We start from the raw sequence: 17,477 nt of genomic DNA, 5'->3' as shown, positions 1-17,477 counted from the left end.
GGGTCCCCCAGCGACCCCCGGCTCCCGGCGGCCCGCCGCAGAGCTGCTGTAGGTACACCCCGCCGCGGGCTTCAGGTTTATAGGTTAGAGAGTTTGTGGAAACTTGGTTCTGTCCGTTCCGGTGGCCTTGTTAGGCACCTGCCGTAGACCAGGTGTTGTCCCCGGTGCTGGAGCCGCAGCAATGAGGAAGGCAGGACAAATCCTGCACCTCCTGAGGGGCAGGGTGGGGAGGAGCCAGACCTGGCACAAGTCGCAAATGAAAACGAGCGGGTGGTTTCCGATGCCAGTAGTTGCTAAAAATGCATTCATCGGGGTGCGGGGGGCCTCGAACAGGCAATGAGGCTGCTGTCAGTACAGGCCTTTCTTTCCTTAGAACATCGGCCTGAATGGCCGCAGCGAGCTGTGGCCTGACCTGGGGGAAGAAATGTCCAAACAGAAGGAAAAGCAAGCGCGAAGGTTCTGAGACCAGGATACATTCACCTGGTTTAAGAAACGGTGTCGCTGGGGTTGTAAGAGTTGAGTTTGGAGGAGTGGTCCCTGGCAGATTTTATCTTACGTGTGATGTATCATTAATTTTAGGCAGAGAACACTGAATTCAGTTCACGTTTTATTTTATTTACTTTTTATTTTTTTAATAGTTTTTATTGATTTTAGAGAGGAAGGGAGAGAAAGATATAGAAACATCAATGATGAGAGAGAATCATTGATCAGCCGCCTCCTGCTCACCCCACACTGGGGATCGAGGCCACAACCCAGGCGTGTGCTCTGACTGGGAATCGAACTGTGACCTCCTGGTTCACAGGTCCACACTCGGCCACTGAGCTACCCTGGCCAGGCTAGTTCACATTTTTTAAAGCTCCCTATGGTCAAGGTGGGGAGAACTGACTGGGGGCGCATAAGGGAAGACAGGGGAGGCTGGGAGAGAGGTCGTCGGGGTGCTGGCCTGCAGATGGAGGGAAATGTATGCACTTGGGGTCCGTGTGGAAGTAGTCACCAGAATTACCTAATGGATTAAATGGGGGCAGAAGGGTACAGTGGATTCAGCAGTGACTCCTAGGTTTTAGGCCTGAATGCCTAGGAATTGGTGGTGTCATTGGCCAGGAATGGGGAAGAAACAAGTTTAAGCAGGGATATGAGTTTGGCAAATTAAGTTTGAGACAGCTGGGTATATGCCAAAGTGTCAGTTAGGTATAAAAGCTGGAGCTTAGGTGATCCATGAGCATGTAGACCATCCTTTCTCAGAATTTAACACACAAAGAAACCTGGACACTGGTTAAATGCAGATTCTGATTCAGTAGGTCTGGGTTAGGGCTGAGATTCTGCATTTCTAGTAAACTCCCAGACGATACCAATGCAGCTGATCCCTGAAACACACTTTGAGTGGCCAACGTGTATATTAGGGTCTTGCCCTAGCTGGTTTGGCTCAGTGGATAGAGCGTCGGCCTGAAGAGTCCTGGGTTCAATTCTGGTCAAGGGCGTGTGCCTGGATTGTGGGCTCGATCCCCAGTGTGGGGCTTGCAGGAGGCAACCGATCAATGATTCTCTCTCATCATTGATGTTTCTATCTCTCTCTCCCTCTCCCTTCCTCTCTGAAATCAATAAAAATATATTTAATAAAATAAAATAATAAATTAGGGTCTTAATCTTAGCTGCGTGTGAGAGTCATTGGAGTGTGCTAAAATGTTGGCGCCTAGGCCCTGCCTCTAGGTATTCTGATTTAATATATCTGGGCATCGGGATTTTTAAAAGCTTCCTAGATGACTCTAACGTGAACAAAGTTTGAGAACCATTAGAGCAGGAATACAAAGGCGAGGAGAGAAGCAAGCTGAAAGACACCTCACGGTAGCAGACAGACAAATCCGGAATGTGGGATTCTGCAGCCCGGTTACTCAAAATGTGGTCTCCAGATCGGCAACACCAGCATCGCTGGGGAAGCTTGTTAATAAGCAACCAGTCTGGCTCCACCCCAGAGCTGCTGAATCAGAATCTGCCTTTTAACAAGATCCCAGTGATTTGTCTGCCCGGTCAAGTTTTCAGACATTGAAAACTTTAGAGAAGGAAGTGGGTCTTTGCCAACTAAGTGAGAAACAGGCCTGAGTGCTCGGAAGAAAATCAGCAGTGTCAAGCAGATGGGAGGAGGGTCTCACCAGTGCCACATGCTTCTGAGAAATCAATCAAAATGAGGTCTGAGAAGTATTCACTGGCTTTGGTAAGTATAGACCAGTGATGGCGAACCTATAACACACGTGTCAGAGGTGACACGCGAACTCATTTTTTGGTTGATTTTTCTTTGTTAAATGGCATTTAAATATATAAAAAAAATATAAAAAATATGTCTTTGTTTTACTATGGTTGCAAATATCAAAAAATTTCTGTATGTGACACGGTACCAGAGTTAAGTTAGGGTTTTTCAAAATGCTGACACGCCGAGCTCAAAAGGTTCGCTATCACTGGTATAGACCATCAAGGGTGGGGTTAGTGGAGTGGGGGGCAGCGGCCAGGTTGGAATAGTGGAGCATTGTATGTAGACACCTCTCAGGATAAAACTTTTTTGTAAAGGGAGCAGAGATGTGAAACAGGCTGGGGGGAAATTTCAGGTCAAGATGGGAGATGCTAGAGAAAGTTTAATGCTGAGGATGATCTAATACTTCCCAGTTCATTTCATGGGGCCAGCATTACCTTATATCAAACCAAACAAGCACGAGAAGAAAACTACAGACCAGTATTTCTTATGAATATGGACACAAAAATCCTCAACAAAATACTAACAAACCAAATTTTAGTAACATATAAAAAGGATTATATGTGGAATTTATCCCAGAAATGCAAGGTTAATTCAAAATCTGAAAATCAGTTAAGGTATAAAAGACAAAAGTCACACGATTATTTTAATAGATGCAACAAAAAGCATTTGACAAAACCAATACCCTTTCTGATAATAACACTCAAGATTTCCTCAACCTGATAAAGGACGTCTATGAAAAACCCACAGCTCACATTGATGAAAGACTGGATGCTTTTCCCTTAAAATCAAGAGAAGCACATGGAAGCGGCTCTTGCCACTTCTGTTCAACATTGTACTGAAGGTTCTAGCAAGGGCACTTGGGCAGGAAAAGGAAATAAAAGACATCCAGATTAGAAAGAAAGAAGTAAATTCTATTTCTATTTTCAAAAGACATGATATTGTATATAGAAAATCCTAAGGAATCCAATAGAAAGCTATTAGAGCTAATAAGTGAGTTGTGCAAAGTTGCAGTATACAAGATCAACAAAGTAAAAGTAAATTTTCTTTCCCCCTAGTTGGTTTTGCCTCGTATACAGAGCATCAGCCCTTGGAGTGAAGAGCCTCAGGTTTGATTCCGATCAAGGGCATGAACCACAGTTGCAGGCTTGATACCAGGCTCTGGTCTGGGAGTGTGCAGGAGGCAGCCACTTCATGTGTCTCTCACATAGATGTTTCTCTCTCTCCCCTTCCCTTCCACTCTCTAAAAATCAATGGTAAAAGATATCCTCGGGTGGGGATTAACAAAAATAAATAAATTCCATTTCTATATACTAGCAATGAACAGTACAGAAACAAAATTAAGCCCAGCCGGTGTGACTTGGAGGTTGAGTGGTAACCTGTGAACCAAGAGGTCACTGGTTCCATTCCAGTCAGGGCCCATGCCCAGGTTTGATCCCCAGTAGGGGGTGTGCAGGAGGCAGCTGATGTGTCACTCTTGCATCCATAGTTTTCTAAAAATAAAAAAATACATATTTTAAAAAATGAATGAAATACAAATAAATTTAACAAAAGAAATAAAAGACTGAAAACTATAAAACATTATTGAAATTAAAGATCTAAATAAATGGAGACATAATAAATAAATGAAATAAATGGAGACATAGCCCATGTGTGTGGATCAGGAGACTTCACATTATTACTAAGATAGCAATAGTCCCCAAATCAATCACCAGAGTCAGTACATCCCTATCAGAATCCCTCTGGCTTTTTACAGAAATTGACAGCTGGTTCTAAAACCAGGAATAGCCAAAACAATCTTATAAAAGAAGGACAAAGTTGGACTTTCAGTTCCTGAGTTAAAAAACTATAATAACCAAAACTGTATAGTACTGGTATAAGGTTCAACATGGATCAATGGAATAGAATTGAGAGCCCAGAAATAAACCCTTACCTTTATGGTCAATTGATTTTCACCAAGAGTGCTAAGACAATAAAATGAAGAAAAAATAGTCTCTTCACCAAACAGGCCTAGGACAACTGGATATCCACGTGAAGTGAACCCCTTTGTCCCACAATACACACAAATTCAAAGTGGATCATAGACCTAAATGTGAGAGCTAAAAGTCTTAGAACAAAGAGAGAGGTAAATCTTTATAACCTTGGCTCGGCATGTTTTTTTTTTAGCTACAACATCAAAAGCAGAGCTATAAAAGAAAAGCGTTAATTGGACTTCATCACAATTTAAAACTTGTGCTGCCATGATAACAAGTGCAAAGAAAACCCAAAGAATGGGAGAAATTATTTTTAAATCATAAGGGTCTGTTATCCAGGGTATATAAAGAACTCTTACAACTCAATAATGAAAAAGAGAACCCACTTTTTAAAAATGGACAAAGCATTTAAATAGACATTTCTCCAACGAAGATACACAATGGGCAATAAGCACATGAAAAGATGCTCAACATCATTAATCATTAGGGAAATGCAAATCCAAACCCCAAGGAGCTACCACTTCACACTCACCAGGATGTCTAGTCAAAAAGACAGAGAGTAAGTGTTGGCAAAGACGTGAAGACATTGGGACCCTTACACAGTGCTGGTGGGAATGTAAAATGGAGCTACTTTGGAAAAGTTTCAGGGGCTCCTCAAAATGTTAAGTAGAGTTACCATATATCCCAGCAACATGACTTCTAAGTGTAGACCCAAGAGAAGTGTAAACACATGTTCACACGAAAGCTTCTACATGGGTGTTCATAGCAGCATTAGTAATAGTAAAAGAGTGGGAACAACCCAAATGCCCATCCGTTGATGAAGGGATAAATAAAACATCTACAATGGGAATTTTTTGGTAACTAAAAGGGATGAAGTCGGGTACATGTTACAACATGGATAAACCTTGGACACATGCTAAATGAAAGGTGCTAGCCACAAAAGAACATATGTATATTGTATGATTCCATTTATATGACATGCCCAGAGTAGGCAAATTTATAGAGATGGTAGATTATTGGTTGTGTAGGGTTGAGGATGAAAGGAAATCAGAGTGATGGTTAATGTTTTTGTTTTCATTAGGTTTTGTTTTCAGGGTGACAGAAATGTTCTAAAATTACAGTGCTGGTTGCACAACTCTGAATATACTTAAATAGATTGAACTTTATACTTTTTTAAAAATTAAAACTTTACTGTTGAAAGTTTTACATATGTTCCCCTTTTCCCCCCAGAACTTTATATTTTAAAAGGGTGGACTGTATGGTATGTGACTAAAGTTAAGAAATGACCTCATAGGGCCTTTCCCAGATGGCTCAGTTGGTTTAAGCACTGTCCAGTACACCAAAGGTTGTGGGTTCGATTCTAGTCAGGGCACATACCTAGATTGCAGGTTTGATCCCCAGTTGGGACACGTACAAGAGGCAACCAATCAATGTTTCTCCTACATCAATGTTTTTCTCCCTCTCTCTCTAAAATCAATAAAAACATATCCTCTGAAGAGGATTTTTTTTAAAAAAAGACCTGGGAGGGAGGGTGGGGAACCATTGCAGCAAATTTCTCTAGATAGTGAAGCAAGGACCCTTGATTATAACAGTAATTTAAGCTCCATCCTGTGGATGAGGAAGCAGTGGGGCTGGTGAGTTAGCTATGCAGTCTGGAATGTGGCCTCTGCCAAGAGTGGGGTTCATCTCCATTAGCAGGTGGGGTGCCAAGCTGATGCTGTCTCTTCTCCCTTGTCCAGGTGGTTGTCCAACAAGCAGAGGCATGAGCTGGGCCCAAGCCATCATGCTAGCTCGGGGCCTCTCTCGGAGCTGGAGAGGCATCTGTGGTGCTGCCCTCACGGGAGCCCCGTTCTCTCAGGTAACTGCCAACCAAGCAGTCATCAGGGTGGAGGGAGGGAGGGACGGAGGCAGGCGGGCCTAGGATTTGCTCCCAAGCCCTTCAGAATCCACCCAATGAAGCCAGCTTAGGGGGAGGGGGGTGATGTCTGGGCTGGACTGTCTGCTCTGAGGGCCAATTGAATGTTTCTTATTTATTTTAAAAAGTGCTGGTGCCCACAGGTATGAGGGGGAATTTGAAAATAAGGATGTATGAGCCAACCAGATTTGAGTGGTGACTCTGGATACCTCCTACATCCACCTATAAAGATGTGGGCAGAAAATTGAACTTCCATCCCTTATCCAAAGTGATGACCCATGGCAATCAATGGCCATAGACTGAAACAACAATGGTGATGGTGGTGATACTGTTAAAAGCTCTCTTACTGAGCCCTTTCTCTGTGCCAGGCCCTTTGCTATGCATTTAATTTAGATGATCTCCTTTGTGGTTACACTTCTTTTGGGTATTCTAGAGCTTCCTTTTCGATTTTTTCCTTATGCACATACCACTTGTAGTACTATTTGCCTACACTTTCACTTTAAATGAATGTCTGTTTATTTGTTTTACATCACCTTATGTGAGCAAGACTTCAGGATGGCTGTGGGGGCAGCAGAGAAGAGACTCCAGGCCCAGCTCTGCTGCTCGGCAGCTGTGTGACACCAGGCATCCCACTGCACCCCACTGGGCCTCAGTTTCTTCATCTGTAAAAGGGTACAGTCAGTACTCAACAATGCCAGGAACATAAGAATACTCAGTAAACATTCAGTTCAAATTAAAATAAGAAATTTGTTGTTTATCATCTAAAGGAGGGTTTGGCACAATTTTTTGTAAAGGGTCACAGAGTAAATATTTTTGGCTTTGCAGGACACACAAGCTTCATCACAGCTATTCAACTCTGTCACAAGCCAGACATAATGAATGAGCATGGCTGTGTTCCAATAAAACTTTACTGACAAATGTAGGCAGCTGTCCACTGTTGAATCCCTGTAAATTATTCTTTATTTCAGTTCATGTATGCTTAATTTCTGACTGGTCCTTTTCCATGTCTTTGACATTCTCACTAAGATCCTTGAAAGTCTCACCAAGTCCCTTGAAGGTCTCATGAAGATCCTTGAGTAACCTTATAACCATGGTTTTGAACTCTGTATCCAGTAGTTTGCTTTCTTCCATTTCTTTCATTTGTGACATGTTTCTTTGTCTCTGCGTTTTGGAGAGCTGCTATGTCTCCTGGAGTTGGTAGAGTGGCCTTGTGTAGTGGGTGTCCTATAGGACCCAGTGGCTTAGCCTCCCCAGTGACCTGATCTGGTCATCTTGGTGCGCCCGTGTGGGCTGTGTGTATAGCCTTGTTGTAGTTGAGCCTTGATTCCTGTTGACGTCACTGGGAGGAGTTGACCTCCAGGCCAATTGGCTGTGGGGACCAGCTGTGACTTCAGTGGGAGAGCTGCTGTGCAGGAGACACCTCTGTGGGGCTTCAGTGGGGCTTTGGTGCTCACTGAGACTGCCCCTTGAGTGTGTCGCTTATGGATGTGTAGAGTTGTAATCTGTATGGTCAGAGCTGTCTACTGGGTGCACTGGCTTTGGGGCCTCCCAGGAGGTCAGCCACTGCCTGGGGCCACCTGGCAGGAGCTAGAGAGAGATCTGCAGATTCCTCCTATTTGTTTTGGGTTTACAAGTGCCGGTGCGAGGCCCAGCTGTGAAGCAAGGCAGACTGGTGCTGGTGCTGAGGCTTGGGCCTTTTATTGATAGGTAATGGGGCACTCTGACACCAGCTGTGGCTTGTTTGAGATATTTCAGCAGAGTTTAAGCCTGAGCCAGGACAGGCCATTCATGTGGAAAAGCTGCTGCCAACAGCTTGGGTAGGGCTGCCAATTGGATGGGGCCAGGTCTCAGGGAATCACCAGGGTGAAGCAAACAGTGTTGGGGACTCAGATATGGTTGCCAGTCAGCCCTGGGACGGGGGAGGTCTTGGCATAGGAATAATGACCCCTGTGAGCACCTCCATCTGATAGAAGATGCCAGACAATCCAGTTCCTCCCCATATATATCTGGGTCCCCCAAAGCCTCCTGGCACTGGAGCTCAGAGGTATCGAGTCCAAGTAAGTTCATGCCCGGCCCTTTAAGAGGGACACCTGGGTCTCTGGCAGCCTCCATGTCCCTCAGCCACAATCCCTGCTGGTTTTTACAGCTCAGAGTTACAGGGACTTCTCTTCCGAGCTCTGGGACCCTGAGTCAGGGGGTCTTGTGTTGAGCTGGGACCCTTCACTCCTCACAGTGGCCTCTGCAGGGATGATCTCCCTCTGGATTAAAAAAACGCCACATGTGGGTGTTGGACCCACCCATTCCATGCCTCCACCCCTCCTACCAGTCTCAACGTGCTATCTTCTTTACTCTCTAGTTGTAGGACTTCCATTCAGCCAGCTTTCAGGCGGTTCTGAATGATGGTTCTGTATTTTAGTTATAATTTTGATGTGGTTGTGGGAGGCAGTGAGTACCAGCATTTACCTTTGCCGCCATCTTGGTTCCTTCCAAAATTCTAAAAGTTCTGAGGCTGCATCACGACAAGGGTCTGTCTTCCTGTCTGGCCACCACTTAGCTCTAGAGCAGCGGTTCTCAACCTGTGGGTCGCGACCCCTTCGGGGGTCGAATGACCCTTTCACAGGGGTCGCTTAAGACCATCGGAAAACACATATATTACATATTGTTTTTGTGATTAATCACTATGCTTTAATTATGTTCAATTTGTAACAATGAAAATACATCCTGCAGCCCTGACCGGTTTGGCTCAGTGGATAGAGCATTGGCCTGCGGACTGAAGGGTCCCGGGTTCGATTATGGCCAAAGAATTACAATTATGAAGTAGCAACGAAAATAATTTTATGATTGGGGGTCACCACAACATGAGGAACTGTATTAAAGGGTCGCGGCAGTAGGAAGGTTGAGAACCACTGCTCTAGAGGCAAGAGATTTCACGTGTTTATTATATTTCCTCCCAAACATATTTCATAGATGCAAAGTATGTATATCCATATAGTCACTTCTCATTACTCACAATATTATGGTCTATAAAATTGCTGCATACATTGAATTAGTGATTACTAAACCGTTGCTCCCAGGTGAAGTATGAGGTAGGGCTCCTGTGAGCCTCTTGTCACATTTTCCTCAACCAATCATTACGTAACCTTATTGTATGCATATTTCTGTTTAAAGGGACCTTATTTAATATATATTGTTGATTAATTAACATTGAACTCACAATCAACAGCACTATAACTTATGCCTAAATGAAGCTTATCTACCACATGTGTTTTTTCTGTAAGCAACAGCAGAGCCTTCTGGTATGTAGGAGCACTAAGCAGCACTTCTCTGCCCCATTTGGGGGCCATTTTCAGTAGCAAAATCACCAACAAAAAGATGTGAGAAACATGCACTAAGTAAGCCTCTGAAAGGACTCGCCACAGTGTGAGAGCCAAGACAAGAAGGCAGAGCATCATCTTGTTCAGCCTCAGCCACATGTGTCCACGAAAGACCAGGAAAGTGCCATGAGGGAGTACTGACTTGGGGATTACACATCAATTTTAGCAAGTAGGCAAGTTCGGAAATACGGAATCCACAAATAATATGTTTGGGGATTTTTTTAATATATATTTTTATTGATTTTAGAGAGGAAGGGAGAGGCATAGAGAGATAGAAACATCAATGATGAGAGAATCATTGATAGGCTGCATCCTGCATGTCCCCTACTGGAGATCAAGCCCGCAACCCAGGCATGTGCCCTTGGCCAGAATGGAACCTGGGACCCTTCAGTCCACACGCCAACGCTCTATCTACTGAGCCAAACCGGCTAGGGCGGGGATTTTTTTTTTATGCATATGGGAACCTACTCTAAACAGTTTCACACTCTGCTTTTTTTAACTTAATGATATATCTTGAAGATCACCCAAGTAACACAAGACCTCCTCAGTGTGTCTTAGAGCAGCAGATGTCCTTCTTGTCCAAGTTCATAGCCATTTGCTTTATCATTTCCTTGCTGATGCACACTGGGGCCATTTCCACTGACATGGCGGATGCACAGTCATGTGGTGCAGGTGTGTTTAGAGATGTCAGATTTAAATAGCAGGTGCAGGATTGCTGTGACAGAAGGGGTGTGTTTGTCCTCGTGAATATTGTCAAATTGTCTCCGAAGAGGTTTTCCCATTGTGTTCTCATAGTCTGTGATGGTGGTTGATCTTGGATTTGGAACCACAGCTTACCTCCTCAGAAGCCTTTAGGGATGCCCACTGGCATCTTCCCCAGGAAAGAGCAAGCCTGGCATTCCCCGAGGAGCACTGGGAGGTAGCAGATTCCAGCAGTGGTTCTCTGTCCCCAGGTCCCTCGAGGCCTCCACTGCAGTGTAGCCACCCACAGCTCTGACTCATCTCTGGTCCCGAGGCCACCTGAGCCCCTGCGGCAGCCTGCCAAGCCCCTGTCACCCCACGAAGAGCTGTTTAGGCCGGCGCCAGATGGGGCCCGGGACAAAGCCAGCTTTGTGCGAGCTGTGCAGAACTTTGGGCAGCACAACGTGCACAAGCGGGGCCACGTCGACTTCATCTACCTTGCCCTGCGCAAGATGCGGGACTACGGCGTTGAAAAGGACCTGGCTGTCTACAACCTGCTGCTTGACGTCTTCCCCAAGGAGGTCTTCCGGCCTCGCAACGTCTTCCAGAAAATCTTCATCCACTACCCACGGCAGCAGGAGTGCGGGCTTGCTGTCCTGGAGCAGATGGAGAACCACGGTGAGGCCAGCAGGCCCAGGGTGGGGGAGTGGCTGCCTCCTACTGCTGGGTCTGGGCCCCTACATCCCTCTGTGGCTCTGATGTGTGTCCTCTCTGTCTGCCTGCTCCCCTCCCCCGTCTCCCTCAAATCTCTCTTTGGCTCTCATCCCTTTCCTTTCTCCCTCTGACTTTTCCTTTAAATTCTCTCGGATTCTGTCCTCTGGCATCAATTCCCTGACGTCTGTTCTCCCTATTTCTTGCCCTTTCCATCTGCTCCTTGCCATAATTTCCTCTTGGTCCCGGGCTCCTCTACTGGCCTCTGTCTCCCATGTCTCCCCTCTCTGCCCTCTCCCTGAGGCTCTGCTGCCATCCACCTGGCACAGGGGTGATGCCCAACAAGGAGACCGAGTTCCTGCTGGTTCAGATATTTGGGCGCAAAAGCTACCCCATGCTCAAGTTCGTGCGCATGAAGCTGTGGTTCTCCCGCTTCAAGAACATCAACCCCTTCCCTGTGCCCCGGGACCTGCCCAAGGACCCTGTGGACCTGGCCATGTTGGGCCTGCGACACATAGAGCCGGACCTCAGCGCCAGGGTCACCGTCTACCAGGTATTCACCCGTCCATTCCACCCTGGGCTGGGCTCCCCCTTTACTCACTCCTTACCGCAGCTTGACTCTGACCTCTGCTACACCCCCATCCCCACATGCACTGTAATCCAGGCATCTGCCTTCCTTTCTGTTCCGTGAGCAACCTGCCTGTTCCCTCCTTGGGTCTGTACACTTTACACTCGCTCTTTGCTCGGTCAGGAACACTCTTCCCTGGGGACTTCACATTCTTCCCGTCTCAACAGCACTGTCTCTTCCTCAGGGTCCCCTTCCTGCCTGACCACCATGTCGTACCGAGTTTGGTTGCTCAATCACTGACTCAGTTTCCCCTGTGTCTCCCACGGTCCAGCCCAGGGTCTGTCACAAAGCTCAGCAGTTGTTTGTTGAATGACTGAATGAAATATTCTATATCCCCACCCATGTCCCAAGGGCCCCACTCATGCTAGGTCACACGGGATCCAAAGAGAGCCCCTCACAGCATTGGTCTGGTCATGGAGGCCAACCCTGGACAACAGCTTCCCTCAGAGCCACTGGTTCTAAGATAGAGAAGCCCTGGGGGCCATGGTAGCCCAGAAGGGGCAGGGAACCAGGAGGGCTTCTTGGAGGAGGTGAAGGTGAGCTTGGCTTAGGCAGGACAGGAGAGGCGAGAGTATTCCAGGCAGAGGGAGCAGCATGGGGCAGGCTTTAAGGTCAGGGAGATGCTCAAAGGTCTTCCTTTGGTGCAGGGGCTCTGGGTTGGGGAGAAGAGGCCAGGAGGACGATGGGTTAAAGAGCTTGTTTTTGAACCTGTTGGTGAGGAGAGAGCCTGGAGGAGGGATGGTGTGGATGTCATGTTTCTGGAAGGAGTTGCAATTTCAAAAGTGCCCTCTAGTAGCCATGTGGATGGAATTGGGTAGTGGGGGGAGAAAACAAAGGGAGTAGGATAGTGGGTGATGCAGCATCCAAGTGAGAGAGGACAGAGGTAGTTTTTAACTCGTTTCTTAATTTTTTTAAAGTAATGCAATAAAAAGCCAAACAGTAAACAAGAACACAGCGAAGAGTTCTCTCCTTTCCTGCTCTTTAGCCTGTCTCCCCCAGAGGAATTGACTCCCATGTCCCCTTCCAGAGAGATCCTGTGTGTTTGCAAGCAGATATATCTTTTTGCATAAACTGTGTACATAAATATCCCATTTCCCCTGCCTCATTATGAAAAATACATACAGAAAGGTGGAAAGCATGATAAAATCACTGACACTACCCAGATTTAGAATGGAAACAATCCAAGTATCCATTAAGAGCGAATTGTGCATGCAGACTGTGGCACCTCAGTCAAAGATTTGGGGGAAAGGCAAAATGAAAGGATGAGCCGAAACCGGTTTGGCTCAGTGGATAGAGCGTCGGCCTGCGGACTGAAAGGTCCCAGGTTCGATTCCGGTCAAGGGCATGTACCTGGGTTGCGGGCACATCCCCAGTAGGAGATGTGCAAGAGGCAGCTGATCGATGTTTCTCTCTCATCGATGTTTCTGACTCTCTATCTCTCTCTCCCTTCCTCTCTGTAAAAAATCAATAAAATATATTTTTTTTTAAAAATGAAAGGATGAAGTATGCACAGTGGTATAGTCAGCTGTCTTCAGTGAGAGAGAGGGGATAAAAGTGCATATACCTATTTGCCTATTTTCACAAAGATAAGTCAGAAATAGGTAGAAATGATAATCTCTGGGTAGGCGAGGAGATGGGGTAGAGAGAACTGGAATGGAAGAGAGACGTGGATCTATTTAATATGGATTGGCTTTTTACCTATGCAAATGTGTAAAATAAAATTTAAAAAGGGGGGAAAAACTACCAAAATTGGAAACAAAAATGGGTATAGCTAAATATCTAATTGATAGCATAACTTAGAAGAGAAAAAAAATCTTCTCAGTCACTGTCATCTGACTGTCCATCTTTAGTGACATGTATTCTAAGCAACAAGATCAGCAGAGAAATCCTGAACTTGATCCCATAGCATTATGGTAGTAGTAATGTCAAAACTATTTCTGTAAAAAAAAACCCCACTATATATTGATGGGCAAGTCAAATAAGTGCATGTATTACTGCTGATAGGAACCAAGATTTTTAGCATGAGAGAAAAAGATATATAATCAAATGTTATTTTTTAAAAACTCCATGGTGTTAAATTTTGAAACATTTTTTTATTGATTTTAGAGAGAGGGAGGGAGGAAGGGGAAAAGAGAGAGAAACATCTATTTGCTGTTCTACTTACTTATGCATTCATTGGTTGAGTCTTATATATGTTCTCACCGGGAATCAAACCCCCTACCTTGGCGTATTGAGACAGCTCTAACTAACTGAGCTACCTGGCCAGGCATGATGTTAAATTTGAAATGAAAAATCAGTATAAATACAGTCAAACCTGGTTTCTTGTATGTCTCCCATCTCGAACAATTTGATTCTCAATCTAGTTGTTCATAGAAAAAAATGTCTCGATTGTTGAACGAAACTTCAAACCAAACTTTGGTTTTTGACCTGACAGTCCTTTCATGCTATTACCTCATCATGACAAAAAGCATCTCTCAGGCAACAAACAAAGGAGAGAATGCAACAATTTTAGCACAATTTTAAAACATAAAGAGGCCATCAAGAGAGCTAATGTTGCTAAGGGTGCGAAAGAAACAAGGATCACAAGCAATTGAAGAGATAGGAAAACTGTTGTTGATTTGGATAACCAAAAAGCAATTAGCCAGTCACCGCATTTCAGGGGCCGTGATATATGAACAAGCAAAGATGCTGCATGCTGACTACTTAAAAGACACCCCTGGAACAAGTGCTGAAAGTGACTCCTTTAAACCTAGTAGGGAGTGGTTCGATAAGTTTAAGAAAAGTAGTGTTTGTTTATAGATTAAACAGTACATTAGACATGTACTGTATACAAGAAAGGTTAAAACAGAATCATTTAGGGGTCTGGAACAGATTAATTCAATTTTCAAACAACAGCTTCTCAAACAGCCTTCTGGAATGAATTCAGTTCTAGAACCAAGGTCCCACTGTATGTTGTCCAGTAAGAGGGCCCAAGAGTAAAACATTTACTTTTTCCACCCCCCAAAAAACACTTCTAAAAGCATTTCTCCTGCCCAGGAGTATAGCTCAGTTGGTTGAGCATCGACCCATGCACCAAGAGGTTGCTGGTTCAGTTTCCAGTCAGGGCACATATCTGATTTGCAGGCTCAATTCCCAGGCAGCTGATGTTTCTCTCCCCCACTCCCTCTAAAACTAAAAACTAAAATAAATGAACTTAAAAAAAATTTCTCCTAAAGGGGGTCAAATATATGGTGACAAAAGGTTGGACTTTGGGTAGTAAACAGATGATGTATCACAGAATTGTACACTTGAAACCTATATAATTTTATCAATGTCACTCGATAAATATAATAAAAAAAGAAAGTGTTTCTCCAGTGGCAGAGCATTACACACTTTCTGCATCTTGCCTTTTGCCCATTTCACTTAATAATATGCTTGGTGGTTCTTCTATGTTTGTGCCCACGGATCCAATGAACTTTTAACCTGAAAGGATGGATGATGTGTGCCAACAGTTGTCTACTCTCAGATACTTTAGTCAAAGCATATGTGCCCCTTTTATGGTTTGTTTATCCTCACCTGAGGATATTTTTCCATTGATATTTTAAAGTGAAAGAGGGGGGAAAGACAGAGAGAAACATTGATGTGAGAGACACACGTTGATTGGTTGCCTCCTGCACACTCCTGACCAGGGCCTGGGCTGGGGATGTGCCCGCAACCAAGGTACGTGCCCTTGACCAGAATCGGAAGGCAGGCTAATGCTCAGTCCACTGAGCCAAACCAGTTAGGGCTGCTCTTGGCATTTTAGAACCATCTGAAGTGAGTGCTGTTATTACCCCTATTTGAATGGGAGAAACTAAGGCACAGACAGGTACAGCAAGTTGGCCATGGTCACACGGCCCGTGGCAGAGCCCAGATTTTAATGCAGGTGGGTGGCCTCCAGGGTTCTGGCTGTGTGAGCATCTGAAATGTTAGTGGCTGAATTGGATACAAGTGAGGAGGGGTTAGGCTTGAGTGACATGTAGGAGGCCCAGAATTTGCTGGACCCCCCCTTCCCCATTTCTCCCCAGTTCCTCTGTAGGGGCTGGAGCCCAAAAGCTTCCACTCCTATTCTTTTTTGCAGATGGCTTCATCCAGAGACTCCACAGGTACAGCAGATCCCACCGAGCAGCATATTGTAGGTAAGGCCCTGTGTATAGAGCAGCTGGGTTCTCACTGGGCCTGCGGGGTGGGCTCCCTGGGCCTTTGGACTCAGCCAAGGCCCCTTGGGTATGCGTGTGCCACACCAGGTATCCAGAGTCCCGATCAGCAGGCTGCCCTGGCCCGCCACAACCCCGCCCGGCCTATCTTCGTTGAGGGCCCCTTCTCCCTGTGGCTTCGCGACAAATGTGTCTACTACCACATCCTCAGAGCAGACTTGGTGCCCCCTGAGGAGAGGGTAAGGGCCCAAATGGTGAGGGGTGGGCTGGCACTGCCCTGAGAGCTAGTGAGGGCTCACAGATTGGGGTGGGAGTGACAGTTTCTGGTGATGGTAGGGGGGAGGCTGCAAGATCCTGAGCCTCTGACTCTGTCTGTACCCCTCGCCCCTTCCTGGGGTAGGAAGTGGAGGAGATTCCAGAGGAATGGAACCTCTACTACCCGACACAGCTGGACCTGAAGTATGGGAGAGGCGGCTGGGATGACTACGAGTTTGACATTGATGAAGGTAAAAACTGGGATGAGCAGGACTCCAGATAGAGCATGGGATGAGGTGTGGCCTATGGAGTTGAGGCAGACCTAGCAGGTGCCCAAATACACACACACCTAAGGGGCTCCGGGCCTGTCATTTCTCCATCATGGAACGCCTCTGTGCTGGTTACCCAGTGGGACCAGGGCAGGGCCAGAGGGGGAACAGGCAAGTTATATTCTGGGGAGGAGCAGGTGGGAAGCGGGAGGACTTTCCGGTGGGTCTTGAAGAACCAGGAGGCATCACACAGGTGAAGCATGGGATGGGCGGTTGAGGCAGAGTGCATATCCTGTGCGGAGACTTGGATACACAAGAAAACCAACAGGGAGCTTCCAGTCCCTGTCCTTGGCCTGGAAGGGGTGTGGGCTACAGTCCCCCCTGCACAAACTGAGGGCCTGTCTCTCCCAACAGTGGAAGAAGGCCCCGTCTTCGCCATGTGTATGGCAGGTGCCCATGACCAGGCTACACTGGCCAAGTGGATCCAGGGCCTGCAGGAGACCAACCCCGCCCTGGCCCAGATCCCCGTGATCTTCCGCCTGACAGGGTCCACTGGGGAGCTCCTGGCGTCCTCCTCAGGACTGGAGGAGCCCTCCCCGCCACCACCCCAAGAGCAGGAAGAAGAGGAAGACCATACGCAGCGACAGCAGCAGGGCCAGAGCTGAGGCCTGAGCGGGCTCCGGGGCACGGGCCTGGACTGGTGTGGAAGCATGAGATGACCTTTGAATGTACAGCAAATAAAAGTTTCCTGGTTGAGGGCTGCCTTCCCTCCTATCCGGCGGTCGGGCATCCCTGCCCTTTTAGTGCCTGGTGGCAGGGCTTCTCAAGGGCTCTCCGGGGCCAGGACTGACAGGTCAGATCCCTGGCCTCCCCTCTGCCTTCACCTGTCATCGCCGGCAGGCGTTCAGGATCAAGACGCAGAAGCCCCACCCCCAAGGTCTACAGGGTCATCAGCCTCTTTCTTACGGGGCTGCCCTCAAACCTTCAGCTCCTCCCCCCATCTCTATGAAGTGAGAAGTTGAACAGAGAGATTAGGTTGTCGCGCATGCTTGTTGGGCGCATGCGCAATTTCCTCTGTCCCTCTTTGGCGCTGCCGGGCGGTGAGTCCAAGAGAAATTTCCCGGCGGCGCGGAAGATGCGCGCCACTTCCGGCCGGGCTCCTAACAACGGGGGAGGCTGGTAACCAGGGAGGGGGGGATGGCGGAGCGGGCGCCCGAGGCGGAGGCGGAGGCTGAGGCGGGCGCAGGCGGGGAG

At 46.7% G+C, this 17,477-nt stretch overlaps 2 protein-coding genes across 3 annotated transcripts in view; both read left to right on the top strand.

Annotated features, from left to right (window-relative positions):
- Positions 1 to 6: 6 nt before the first annotated feature.
- ECSIT (ECSIT signalling integrator) lies at positions 7 to 16,979 on the top strand. Of its 2 annotated transcripts, XM_015565346.1 has the most exons (8): positions 7 to 48; positions 5,955 to 6,078; positions 10,448 to 10,863; positions 11,226 to 11,449; positions 15,624 to 15,681; positions 15,790 to 15,938; positions 16,100 to 16,205; positions 16,638 to 16,979. In XM_015565346.1, the coding sequence occupies exons 2-8, from the start codon at positions 5,978 to 5,980 to the stop codon at positions 16,886 to 16,888; spliced, it is 1,305 nt and encodes a 434-aa protein (XP_015420832.1). In that variant the 5' UTR covers positions 7 to 48; positions 5,955 to 5,977; the 3' UTR covers positions 16,889 to 16,979. The 2 variants fall into 2 exon arrangements, with proteins under 2 accessions (XP_015420832.1, XP_015420833.1); XM_015565347.1 differs by lacking the exon at positions 15,790 to 15,938 and having other exon boundaries at positions 5,955 to 6,076; positions 10,446 to 10,863; positions 16,638 to 16,725.
- Positions 16,980 to 17,069: 90 nt separating this feature from the next.
- Positions 17,070 to 17,477, top strand: part of ZNF653 (zinc finger protein 653) — a 19,045-nt gene continuing 18,637 nt past the window's right edge. Inside the window, exon 1 of the mRNA XM_015565363.1 lies at positions 17,070 to 17,465. Coding sequence (XP_015420849.1) covers positions 17,421 to 17,465 — 45 coding nt within the window. The 5' untranslated portion in view covers positions 17,070 to 17,420. The remainder of the gene's footprint in view (positions 17,466 to 17,477) is intronic.

The sequence above is a fragment of the Myotis davidii genome, unplaced genomic scaffold (assembly GCF_000327345.1).
Source record: "Myotis davidii unplaced genomic scaffold, ASM32734v1 scaffold1439, whole genome shotgun sequence".
Classification (NCBI taxonomy): Eukaryota; Metazoa; Chordata; class Mammalia; order Chiroptera; family Vespertilionidae; genus Myotis; species Myotis davidii.
The sequence above is the reverse complement of the archived record's forward strand: the minus strand, read 5'-3'. Positions and strand labels throughout refer to the sequence as shown.

What these genes read in the sequence shown, in the direction of transcription:
- ECSIT (XM_015565346.1), top strand. Translation starts at nt 5,978, where the DNA reads ATGAGCTGGGCCCAAGCCATCATGCTAGCTCGGGGCCTCTCTCGGAGC. An exon ending in CCAGGGTCACCGTCTACCAG is followed by an intron (nt 11,450 to 15,623) that starts GTATTCACCCGT and finishes TCTTTTTTGCAG; the next exon opens with ATGGCTTCATCCAGAGACTC. An exon ending in CACCGAGCAGCATATTGTAG is followed by an intron (nt 15,682 to 15,789) that starts GTAAGGCCCTGT and finishes GTGCCACACCAG; the next exon opens with GTATCCAGAGTCCCGATCAG.